We start from the raw sequence: 13093 nt of genomic DNA, 5'->3' as shown, positions 1-13093 counted from the left end.
GCTAGAAGTCCGCTTCATTCAGACGTGGATCGAGCAAGTAAGAAGTGGATCTTCGTGGAAACACAGTCTCCTTCTGACATTAAAGCTGCAAGACGGATGACAATGAAGACACATTTGAAACAAGGTCAGTGTGTTTCCACTCTTCACATAGCAGTCAGCGTTCAACAGCCGACGCAGTTGCAGCCAGGACATGCGGTAAAACAGAGGCTGCACATGCAAAAGCATCATTTGCACAAAAAGAAGCAGACGTGATCAAAGCTTAAGCAAGTCAGCTCCTTTTTCAAGTCATAATCTAGCTAAGGGTACTTGAATGCTCATGAGAAAGAAATGTCCCATCATCCTGTTTCTCCAAACTCTCCAGTTGACCATCACATCTTGTTTGTGTCCTCAGGCTGTTTTCTTCTAGAGCGCCTTTAAATGTTGAGGATATGAATGTTCCTCTTGCAGTGAGACAGTTGTAATTTGTATTTACTGCGTACATTTACAAATAAATTTTAAGGAAGCGGTTTTAAATTTGAATGTAAGGACTCAGCGGTTCAGAAGTTCCTTAATCCGAACCGCAAGATGTTCCTCTTGATGTGAATGTCTCATATTATCATGATGTAAAGCAGCAACCCCGTCGCAGAATATGAAGATTCACGACACAACCCAGTCAAGACTCAGTTAACTGACGAAGACCGTCATGAATAAATATTGTCTCTGTCCTTGAAGGCCTGGGCTCTCAAGGTCAAAACAGGAAATCCTACGTGGGCAAGTACTCTGATGTATCTGTATATTCATTTCCTTTGCTGACACCAAAGGTGTCGAGAGCTGGGTCTCATGGGTCCAGATGATAAACCACAAATGTAAATACTAATTGAATGAAATGGGTGTTCATTTGAGTCATACATAGCCTAGCAGTTCTGCTAGTGGAGTGAGTGGTATTTCTAAATCAGACAGTGTCATTACTCCTTATGTAATAGGCACTCAGTAATTCCCTCCCAAATAAGCAATTTGAGATTTTGGACATCATTTCACATAGGGACAGCTATTGCACAATGGATTGCTTTGCACGTACTGTATAACATGTTGCACATTGTATATTGAGACTGCAGAAACTTTACTATTGAAAAAAAAAATGCATAAATAACATTTTAAACTGGATGCGCTGAAGATTATCAATAAAGGACCAAGTGATTGAATGCTTGCTGGAGTAAATTGTTACTATTTTGGAAAACAACATGATGAAATGAATATTGTGGATAGACAGAAGGTGGCGACAAAGCTCCACATTGCTGCTGCTTCAGTCTCAGCTCAAGGTTTTACTGGTTCAGTATTTTAAAACGGTTTCCTCTCTGTGCTCATACATGAGTTTAATGTCACGGATTGTTCATAGAGTCTTGACACTGACTCATATATGTCATGTCAACCATTAACCAGGTGCATTCGCTCTTGAATGAGGTAAGCCTCGGACCAGCCCTGCTCTCTAACCCTGTACAGTTTCACATTATCTGCAGCTTTGTGTTTTTTTAATGCAGTTTATACTTCAGTTAATACTCTACCAGTCAAAAGTTTGGATGCACCCTCTCAATGAAGGGTTTTTCAGAGATGCTGAGCACTTGTTGGCCCTTTTGCCTTCACTCTGCGGTCCATCTCATCCCAAACCATCTGGACTGGGTTTAGGTCAGGTGACTGTGGAGGCCAGGTCATCTGGTGCAGCACTCCATCACTCTCCTTCCTGGTCAAAGGAGGTGTGTTTGGGGTCATTGTCCTGTTGAGAAATAAATGTGGTGTTTTTAGAGCTTCTAGTCTTGTAGTCTGTAATATAGAGCCGACCACCAATACATTATCCAAAGTAAGCTAGCATTTAGCATGACTCAAGGGCTGAGTGCATCATTGAGAGAGATCTCTCTCACTGGCTGATCATTTTACATCTGCATCTCATCTAAAAACATTCAAATCCACAAATACTTTATAAAAGAACCATATTACATTTTCTATTGTGTAAGTCCCAAAAATGTACATCATCCAAATACAAGGTAAAGAATGACTAAAACTGACTGCGTTGAAAAATGGAGCTGTTTCAGGTATGTGATGGCAAACCACGTCTGAGTTTCCGTTGCGTTATCAGCTTAACAACAATTCCACGAAGCTTATTTATACAAATTATTCACAGGAGGTGACGCATGTTTTTTGGCGCAGAGACTGCCTCATTACAGAAAGCGTGAGAGTTAGTAGGTGGCGTGGCCATGGTGGTGGTGTTCTGATGTTCCATCCTGTCAAAGCTCGAGGGGTAAGACGTTTAATCTTTTGACTTTGTCGCCGCAGGTATTGAATAAAAATAATTATATCTTTTAACGCATAATTTATTTGTCTCTTTATTTGTTATTGACATCAGATGAGATCAGCAGATTTCCTGTTAAGGTTTAATGTTTTGAAATAAGTTGGAGCAAATTGTTGAGTTTATATCGTCGTTTTTTTCATGTCATAAATGAGTGTTTGTATTTTAATTAGTGCTCTGCTGATCTTTATTGACAATCCTCTCTCTCTATATATACTGTATGTGTGTGTGTATATTTATATATATAGATTGAAATATAGCTACTGAAGCTACAAAAGTAGAATAGGGGCATGTGTCTCTGTGTTCTAATTAAGACATTTGCTTTGCTCGCTTTGTTCTCTTGCATTGAAAGTAGATGGGGCCCCTTGGATCACTTCCTTTCAAAACCATAAGCGCGCATACACACATAAAATAAGTGGCTGCTCTGTGACAGGAAATAACTTAGATAAAGGAAAGCAGTCGTTCTTCTTTTCAGACGATGATGAAGATGTCTCCCGTCTCCCTCATCACTCTGCTTGTGCTCTGCTGCTCCCGCATCGCTTCCACAGGTACAGTGACCATTAAAACAAAAGCTTCTTTTCGTTTGTGAGTGGGAATTAACCACAGTAAATTCATATTAGCCTAAACGAGTAATAATTATATTTTGATCTGCATAAAATGACTTGACGGACTTGAAATGCCAGCCAAAAGGTCATCTGGAGAAACTGGGACATGCAGGAAGTCAGAACTTCATGCATTGCACATTTTGTTTTTTTTTTCTTCTTGAGCTTGTTTTAGTACGGGGTTGTTCCTACATATATACATAATCATGAACGATTCTCAAATTTCAAAACTGAAAATAAAAGAAGAATCCTGCCGTCAAAAGAAGTCGCTATTGAAGCTTTGGCTTTAAAAGGAATAATAATGTTCTAAACTGGACATAGGAATATGTTGCTCTGTTTTCAAATTGTGAATAAACTGTAAAATTACTGTTCAAGACTTTTGTAACATGACTGTAACATGATTACATTCTTCACCTCTCTTTCTGATCCACAGATGCTCAGGATGCTTGTGACCAATATGCCCCAACAGGCGGAGATTTCAGTGTGAATATTACCATCAATCTGGACAAGTCATACTCCTTGAAATGGTTCAGAAACGATTCAGTTATATTTAATAAAAGACTACGCAGAATTATCCAAGGGAAACCAGAAGATATTGATTCAAAAGGATCCCTAAAGCTGACAAACCTGAAGAAAAGTGATTCAGGAAAATACACCTTTGAAGTTCATGATAAGAATGGACAGGGATTAACCAGAAACAACAACAATGTGCGTTTATGCGTATTGGGTAGGTAACAACAGATTTTCAGTACATTCCTTCTGTTTAAGTATGTCATGATAAATCTTACTGAGCGCCCCTCTTTAAGCCTAAAAACTAGGTGTGGCTGTCGTCTTCTAGTGCGTTGATGCATCAGAAGCTGTCGTAGATGTACAGTGTAATCAACAGAAAACTAGATTTTCCATCCTTCCAGGCCTTTTAAGTCCGATCAGATCCAGATCACTGTTTCGTTTGCCATGATGTGTTATTTACAATGTTTTAATATAATGTTGATGTGAACAAATCTACTCAGATCCTGTGAAGAAGCCTACAGTGGAAATGAAGTGTTTGCCAGACTCAAAAGTCCAGTTTACCTGCAAGGTGCAGGGGACGGTAAGAACAAATGTTAAGCATATTCTTATTACAAAGCAGACACTGGACGTTCTCCCAGTGAGTTGAATGAAGTGTTAAGGAACCCTAAAGCAATAGTATGTGTCCTTAAAATGGGTTTGGGAGTTTCTCATGTTTAAACTGTGCTACAAGGTTTTACACCAGGTATTTCTGCTATGATGGAGGCTCTACATGTTCACATGATTGCTCTCTAATCAATCCATTAATTGTATCTTCCTGCAGGCTCACACAACTCTGGAATGGATTCATGATAAAACGCTGTTGTCAAAAGAGGTTGCTGTCACTCTGATAAAACCAACTGAAGACCTGCCAAGTGACGTTACCTGCAAAGTTTCCAACAAAGCCAGCTCTGAGACCAGTGCCCCCATTAAACACACCTGCAGCAATACTGTGTTAGGTGAGTATTATTTGGTGGTTAACACAGCTACATAAACAAGAATTGTCCGATTTTTAAACCAGCTGTGTATTGCAGTGAAACCATAACATATATTTTTTTCTCCCTATGTCCCATCCTTCTTAAGATATGAAAGTACTTGGACTTAGTATCTGGATTTTTGTGGGTGGTGGAGCAGGTATGTTTGGGCTTCTTGTGTATGGCAGTCTCTTTAATTAGATTACATCCTAACACAAAGATATGCAAGGAATTACACGTTTTGTTTTGTTTAGTTTTACATGTCTTGCACAATTTGTTGTTCGTCCTCATCAGGTATTGTCCTGGTGCTGATCATCATTGTCATCGTTCGCTGTGTCCAGACCAGACGGCAAAAGCACATGCGATTTAAGGGTAATAATTTCTGTTGTTGTTTGTAATTCATGTTCAAATCAGCCGAATTTAATTGAGACAAACTTCCTTAAGTTTACCTCTACGTCCAAGATAGATCAATCTCTATCTAATAATCTAATAATTTGAGGAATATCTAATGTTTACTTGTGGAGCTCCTCAGGGATCAGTATTAGGCCCATTGTAATTAATGAATTATATTATTTGTATGTACATTCATTCTCTCTTTAAAGTCTCTAAACATAAGCATTTATTTTACTTGCATATTATAAAAAATATTTTTGCATTGATAAGAATTTACAAATCTTTTGAAGCCATTGGCAAACAGTTGAAGGAAGCTTTGAAGATTAACGTAACGATCACAAAGCAAACTGAGTCAAACATTTGGTCTGAAAATTAAATTATGCTTTACACATAAATTACAGTATGTCAAAGAAAAAGTTTGAAGTGTATCTAACAGTTGTGATCTGAAGCCAGCCATCCATACCTGACTGAGAAACACTAGATAGTCTGAATGTAAATAAGTAGCTTCTCCTGGTCTGACCCACCGTCTTTGCCTGTTTTCTCTCAACAGATGAGGGCGACTTCCATCTACAGCCTCATAATCATCCTGAATTACCTGTGTGACTTACCGTAAAAGTTAATAGTGTGACCAATATTTTTTCCATATTATGTTAGCATCGAGCTAATCACTACGCTACTTATTACCATTTCTGCTGTGTGGAGTAAATAATAATTTTGATTTATGTTTATGTGTGTTGTATTTCTGAATGTACAAAATACAGACAAAACCAAGTATGATATACCATTTGCTTTTTTATGTTTTATATTCCAGTTTTACAGATCTTCTTTAGTAAAGCATCAAAACCTTCCTGAAGCCTCTGGGTGTTTTATTGAGAAACTGTTTAACTATCTGCTAAGCTAGAAGTCAGCTTCATTCAGACGTGGATCGAGCAAGTAAGAAGTGGATCTTCGTGGAAACACAGTCTCCTTCTGACATTAAAGCTGCAAGATGGATGACAATGAAGACACATTTGAGACAAGGTTGTTGTGTTCCTGCTCTTCACGTAGCAGTCAGCGTTCAACAGCCAGCGCAATTGCAACCAGGGCACGCGCAAATGCATCATTTGCACAAAAAGAAGCAGACGTGACGAAAGCTCAAGCATATGTTGAAGAGCAACAACAAAAGGCTGCAGCTGAGGCTGCCAGAAAGAAAGCAGAGCTACAGAGCCAGTCTGCACGCATTGACGTTAGAGAGTGAGGCTGCAGCAGCATCGCTGAAGCTAATGTTTTGGAAGCAGCAGAATATGTGCATTGAGAATCCGAGACCTGAGCCTCATCAACACTCAAAGCCACCAGAACCTACGGCAACACCAATGCACCAGCCAACAATGGACAACGATGAGACAGCTGAAAACAACATGGGGGAAGGTAAAGACGAGTCAAGCGAGGTCAGCAACTGTGAACTCAGCTACTGTGACTCACCTGCTCAGCGAACATTCAAACAGGAGGATGACTCCACATCACCATCACACTTACACTCAAAGTGTATCCAGGATGGGCTCAATGAAACGATAGCATCCTCACAGTTACAGCCATCCGATACAATCACACAACGCAAGACAAGCCAGCAGTAGTTACCAACCTCCTCACTCGCAGACTGGTGCTACTCCAGAACCAACAAACCCAGTTCATCATCTACAACTGATCTGGCCAAGTATTTAATACATCGAGACATGATAAGCTCTGGTCTGTTGAGGTCTGATGACCGTCCTGAAAATGATTGGGCCTGGAAGGAATCCTTTCATAGTTCTACAGTGGAACCATGCATGTAGAGACCATCCGTTCACCTTTTCTGCGTTGTACAAAGACAAGGCGGCTGGAACTAGAGATCTCAAATTTGGACTCATCACACCAAAGCACGGATTTCCACTGGTCTAATGTCCATTCCTTGTGTTTCTTAGCCCAAACAAATCTCTTCTGCTTGTTGCTTTTCCGTAGTAATGGTTTTGTATCAGCTATTTGACCATAAAGGCCTGATTGACACATTCTCCTCAGCATCAGAGGTGACTCTTGGTCTTCCTTTCCTGGGGCGGTTCTCATGTGAGCCAGTTTCGTTGTAGCGCTCGAGTTTTTGCCACTGCACTTGGGGACACATTCAAAGTTTTTGCGATTTTCCGGACTGACTGACCTTCAGTTCTTAAAGTAATGATGGGCTGTCGTTTCTCTTTGCTTAGCTGATTGTTTCTTGCCATAAGATGAATTCTAACAGTTGTCAAATAGGACTGTCAGCTGTGTACCAACCTGACTTCTGCACCACACAACTGATGGTCCCAACCCCATTAAGAAGGCAAGAAATTCCACAAATGACCCCTGACAAGGCACACATGTGAATTGAAAACCATTTCAGGTGACAACATGATGAAGCTCACTGAGAGAAGTCCAGGGGTTTGCAGCTGTCAACAAATCAAAAGGTGGCTACTTTGAGGACTCTAAAATATGAATTATATTTAGAGTTATTTCACACTTTTTTGTTTACTACATCATTCCATATGTGTTCATAGTTTTGATGTCTTCAGTGAGAATCTTTAATGTACGTAGTCATGAAAATAAAGAACACCCATTTAATGACCTCACTCTCTCGCTCCCTCTTCTCCTTCAGTCTCTCTCTCTGTCTGTCTCAGTTTCATTTCCACACACGCATTAAACCGGATCGGTGTGGGTGAAGCATGTAAAATTAAGAGGCCCGCGGTGTGCATCCGTTTTGCGGACCTACCGCACAGATCTGAGAGTTTTAGCGACGGCAGAGGACAGGTTTTACCCCAAGGCAGGACAAAGGGAACGGAGGGGACATCAAGGAAAAAGGACAGGAGTGGAATAAGAGATCAGTGGAAATGGATTACTGTCTCCTCGCTCTCGCCTTTAGTGTTTTAATGCTCGGTAAGAGACGTTTCTTTGCTTGACTGTTGATGGCTCATTAACTACGACAGATGTCGGCATTCTTCAGTATGGAGAAGCCAATGTTAAACCCCGTTTTGAAATTTTCCAATTTAAAGTTTTCCTGATGTCGTCATACGCAGATACCTCGTAAAAGACCAGGTAAAGCTTTTTCTGTATTTTTGCTATCCACTTTCCAGTTCGGCATACACCAAATCTATCAAAAATCACTAATTATCGATGCTTTTTAAACTTTTTTTTAATTGCTTGCTGCAGCCAGCCTCTGTGGAGTTTGATGAACAAGGCGTTCGAGTGCAACAAGCGAACAGGTTCAAAATCTTGGAAGACAGGCGTCGGTTAAATAAAATAATGGATTCAAAACATTCTAAACGTATGAATAAATTACTCAAGCGGAAATAAATCAATGAGCTATTCTAGAAAGAATGTTAAAATTCCCTTTTGGTAAATGTTGGCTCTGTTCATTATACCTTAGGTCATCAAACACACACAGACAGTAGTGTATTTCTGGCAGCACATGCAGGCTCACAGCCTCTTTGTTCTGCTTTACTGTCGCCAACCAGACTTTCGATTTCCTTTCCTAACAACCCGGGTTGTCATTCATCATTGACACATGACAGCTGCCTTGATGTTTTTATGTTGCAGTGTATCACAGACGTGTTTGTTGAAACCCAACCGGGTTCTTTCAGGACTAAACTCCATAAAAACTGTGTTTAAGTTGAGATGAACTTAGCTTTGAGAAAAACACAGAGCCAGCCAATCATATCACTCACAAACTATGGAGCGTTTATTGTATCATGGTAAAAGTATTGCGTTTTAAAACAGATGTGATTCCATTAACTCAAGTCTTGAAACCATAGACTGTATATAAATATGGACATGCTTCTCCACTTCCTCCCATTGGTCAAACTGATGCTACCATTCCAGGGATATGGGCGGAGCCTGCGCAGTACAGACCAAGAGACACTTGAACATGCATCAGTATTATATTAACTACCTAAAATGACAGAAACCATCTTTGAAAAAAATTGTTAGTCGTATACTTTAGTGTTTTAGTTCGGCTTAAGTGTCCTCCACTAACATGGAGTGGATGGAGCTTACATTGTATACTGAAGCCAGCCACCAGCGTCGTCGATCTTTAATTTTCACATTTATATTAACTAACTGGATTTGGAAGTAGAAAATATACATTTAGGCAAATAAGTGAAGGAAACTTGCGGGAAAGTGTATTCATAAAAGTAAGTCAGCTCCTTTTTCAAGTCATAATCTAGCTAAGGTTAAGAAATGTCCCATCATCCCGTTTCTCCAAACTCTCCAGTTGACCATCACATCTTGTTTGTGTCCTCAGGCTGTTTTCTCCTAGAGCGCCTTTAAATGTTGAGGATATGTATGTTCTTCTTGCAGTGAGACACCCGTAATTTGTATTTACCGCGTACATTTAAAAATACATTTTAAGGAAGCGGTTTTAAATTTGAATGTAAGGACTCACTCAGTGGTTCATAAGTTCCTTCGGCTGAACCGCAAGATGTTCTTCTTGATTTGAGTGTCTCACGACACAACTCAGTTAAGACTCGGTTAGTTGTCAAAGACTATCATAAATAAATATTGTCTCTGTCCCTGAAGGCCTTGGCTCAGCCCGTGTGGTGACAGTGTCTCCTGGTCCCTTAATCCGGGTGGAGGGTCAGCCGGTCTCCATCAGATGTGAGGTCAATGACTACGGGGGACCTCCTGAGCAGGTAATTTCCATATGTGGATCACACCTGGATGAATGCACTGAACAAATGAAAGTAAATTTTGGTTACTATTTACCTTGGGTTCCAACACTCTATGTTCTGGGGTAGTAGAGAATTTGTGGCATCACAATCCCATATGTTACACTGACTAAAAACTAACTACTAGTACTAGTATAACAGTAGAAATGGTAAAGGAACATAAGAGATACAATAGTCCTCTTTCTACTCTTCACATCTGAGGCTTTCTCAACCTTCTCTGCTTTCCTATCTCATTCCCAGGTCCTGAAAGCCCTTGCAATTAGAGAGCTGTTTAATTGGTGTGTGTATATGAGTATTGGGTTGTTTTAGAATTCTGTTTCACGGGATGTGGAGGGGAGCTCCAAATGAATCAGGAAATAGTTGTACCTCATACCTCTGTTGTATTAAAAATACATCAAAGAGGCCCAGTGTGAATACTAGGTAACGATGTAGGCTGTTTTAAATATGTCTCCCACAGAGCTGACAGAGGTTCATCCTCTGGAGAGTATCAGTATTTTCTGTTAAGCTCCTGGATGTTATATTAGGGATAGATATTGGATATTATGGTTCTTTTTCAGCTGCTCATGACACTTGGGAAAATGTGAGGTTCATCGTTCATCGGCCATGATCATACATTACTAAGGAAATATGGCCAACTGGTCATAGAGTGGCACTAACACTTTGCTGGTCTAGAAACTAGAACCACTCATGTCCAACTAGCGTCTGTAATGCCAATGTTGAGTTCATTGATTGATTGATGGGTTTCTCCTGGTCCTCTTGTTTCCTCCCATCGTCCTAAAGACAAACGTGTTGGATTAACTGGCGGAAACACTACCTGTCCAGGGTGTACCTTGCCTCTCGCCCAATGCCAGCTGGGATCGCCTCCGGCCCACCTCACCCCCTCCACAGGATAAGCTGATGTAGATACTAGATGGGTGGATGAATAATCTTCTTTCTGTTACCATGTCCAGTGTCATATTTTAAAAATAGTTTCATCTCAAGCTGTGGAGATACTCTTTTAAACCTCAGAGGTCGAATGCTGCAAATATGGTATTCGCTTAACACACCGCTCAGATCACCGTCATACCACTGTATTCCGCAGGATTTTGACTGGGAGATGTCCAGGGACCCTAGGGGACAGAAGATAAAGATATTCTCCACCTTCGAGGCCAGCTTCTCCCACCCGTCGTTCAGCAAGCGCGTCGCGTCCGGCGACATTTCGGTGGTGCGGCTCAGAAACAACGAGGTGGAGCTGAAGATCGCCGAGGTGAAGGCCCAGGACGCCGGTTACTTCTGGTGTCAGACGCCGAGCACCGACTCAGTCATCAGTGGCAACTATATGGCCCAGGTCCAGCTCATTGGTATGTCTTTTCCTGATAACTGATGTATATAGTTATAATAGACTAGAAGTCTTTTGATCAGCAGCTTCTGGTTTTCAATGAATCAAATGATGGCTTTTTTCTCCTTTAGTTCTTTTTCTGTTTTCTTTTTTTCATGTAGTAAAGGACAAAGAGTTATTTTTTTTTGTTTTTGCTTTTTGAATTGAAAATCTATTAGTCCTCTCGCTGGTTAAAGGTGTAATTCTTGAACAAAATGTCCACATTTAAAGGTTAAACCAGCCTGTAAAAAGACCAACTAACCTGTGCTTTGTGCTGTAGCTTCCCAGAAAATGTTCATCAGTTATTACTGTAAGCTGCTGTAAGGAGCTCTAAACTTTCTGTTAATAGCAAAGAATCTAACAAATGGCACTAATTCTCAATATTCAGTTGGATTTATGTTTGACAAATTATTTATTTTTAGTCACGATTAAGATGATTAAATATGTCTCGTCTTTGGTATTTATATGTTGAGTGTCTTTACAGCTTGCTATTGTGTGATAAATGTGTTCACACAGTGTTTTGTTTTCCTGTCAGTCATCTCCAACACCCTCAAGGTGTCCCCCCAGGCCCCGCCCCCAGTCGTCCCGGAGGGAAGTGAATTCACGCTCTCCTGCAACGTCACCCGGGAACTCACCCACCCCACCTACCTGTCCGTCACCTGGTCGGTGAAGAAGGGGGCGACGTCCGAGGAGATCCTGACGTTTGGTCCTCAGTGGGAGGTGGTCACGGGGACGAAGTATGCTCGCCGCTATGCCGATGGGGGCATCAGACTGGTCCCCGGCAGGAATGGATTGTTTGAACTGGTGATTTCCAGAGCGACGACATCGGATGATGGGAATTACGAATGCAACGGAACAGAATGGACACATGAGGATGGAGGATGGATAAAGATCGTGGAGAATACAAAGGAGATGGGAAATGTCACGATTACTCCCACAGGTGAGAGAAACCAAAGGAGCTATAATAGAAATATCATGTTAAAAGAAGAAGCAGTGTTGTTCTCAAACAGCATAGAATATCTCAACAAATGTTTAATGAAATGAATCACAGGTTTGCGGTTCCCTGAGGATGAATCATCAACTTCCTCTGACTGATTTAGCTCTGGCTCATCATTTTGGTGGATAACAAAATTAGCATTCACAAACTAGCATGCTAGCACACTAAGAAGGAAAAAAAGAAACAAAAGAAGAATTTTAATGCACCACCTAATAAAATGCAGTGCATTAAAATGTGTCTTTACTGCATTTTATTCTTCACTTTCTACTCCAGAGCCAGACTCTGAGGTCAACCCCAACTTGAATTTCTGGCTCCTGATTGTCAGAGGAGGTATGTTGGTTATCTAATCTAAAGGTATGACCGCTCATCCTCACAGCACTCACAGCAAGCTGTGTATGTAAAGGTGGATTGTTATTATGTAAAAGCGTTTAAGTGAGATTAGCGTTATCTCCTCTTGACTGTTGATCTTTCACACATTTTGAGCAAGTTATCAGTGGTATGTCTCTATCCTCCTCCAGGTCTTGATCTGCTGCTGATTTTCATCTTCATCGTCTTCTGCGTCAGAACCACGAGGTCAAAACAGGAAGTCCCACGTGGGCAAATGCTCTGATGTATCTGTATATTAATTTCCTTTGCTGAAACCAAAGGTGTCGAGAGCTGGGTCTCATGGGTCCAGATGATAAACCGCAAATGTAAATACTTATTGAATAGAATGGGTGTTCATTTGAGTCATACATAGCCTAGCAGTTCTGCTAGTGGAGTGAGTGGTATTTCTAAATCAGACAGTGTCATTACTCCTCATGTAATAGGCACTCAGTAATTCCCTCCCCAGTAAACAATTTGAGATTTTGGACATCATTTCACATAGGGACAGCTACTGCACAATGGATTGCTTTGCACGTACTGTATAACATGTTGCACATTGCGTAGTGAGACTGCAGAAACTTTACTATTAGAAAAAAAATGCATAAATAACATTTTAAACTGGATGCGCTGAAGATTATTAATAAAAGACCAAGTGATTGAATGCTTACTGGAGTAAATTGTTACTATTTCGGAAAACTACATGATGAAATGAATATTGTGGATCGGCAGAAGGTGGCGACAAAGCTCCACATTGCTGCTGCTTCAGTCTCAGCTCAAGGTTTTACTGGTTCAGTATTTTAAAACGGTTTCCTCTCTGTGCTCATACATGAGTTTA

At 40.7% G+C, this 13093-nt stretch overlaps 1 protein-coding gene across 1 annotated transcript; it reads left to right on the top strand.

The window, feature by feature from the left end:
- Nucleotides 1–7309: 7309 nt before the first annotated feature.
- LOC311509474 (immunoglobulin superfamily member 8-like) lies at nt 7310–12877 on the top strand. The gene is made up of 6 exons (XM_084574703.1): nt 7310–7751; nt 9390–9502; nt 10620–10878; nt 11431–11835; nt 12166–12222; nt 12411–12877. Exons 1-6 carry the CDS (start codon nt 7706–7708, stop codon nt 12500–12502), a joined length of 972 nt encoding a protein of 323 aa, XP_084430829.1. The 5' UTR covers nt 7310–7705; the 3' UTR covers nt 12503–12877.
- Nucleotides 12878–13093: the final 216 nt, after the last annotated feature.

Source organism: Chelon labrosus (assembly GCF_963514085.1).
Source record: "Chelon labrosus genome assembly, chromosome: 24".
NCBI classification, from domain to species: domain Eukaryota; kingdom Metazoa; phylum Chordata; class Actinopteri; order Mugiliformes; family Mugilidae; genus Chelon; species Chelon labrosus.
The sequence above is the reverse complement of the archived record's forward strand: the minus strand, read 5'-3'. Positions and strand labels throughout refer to the sequence as shown.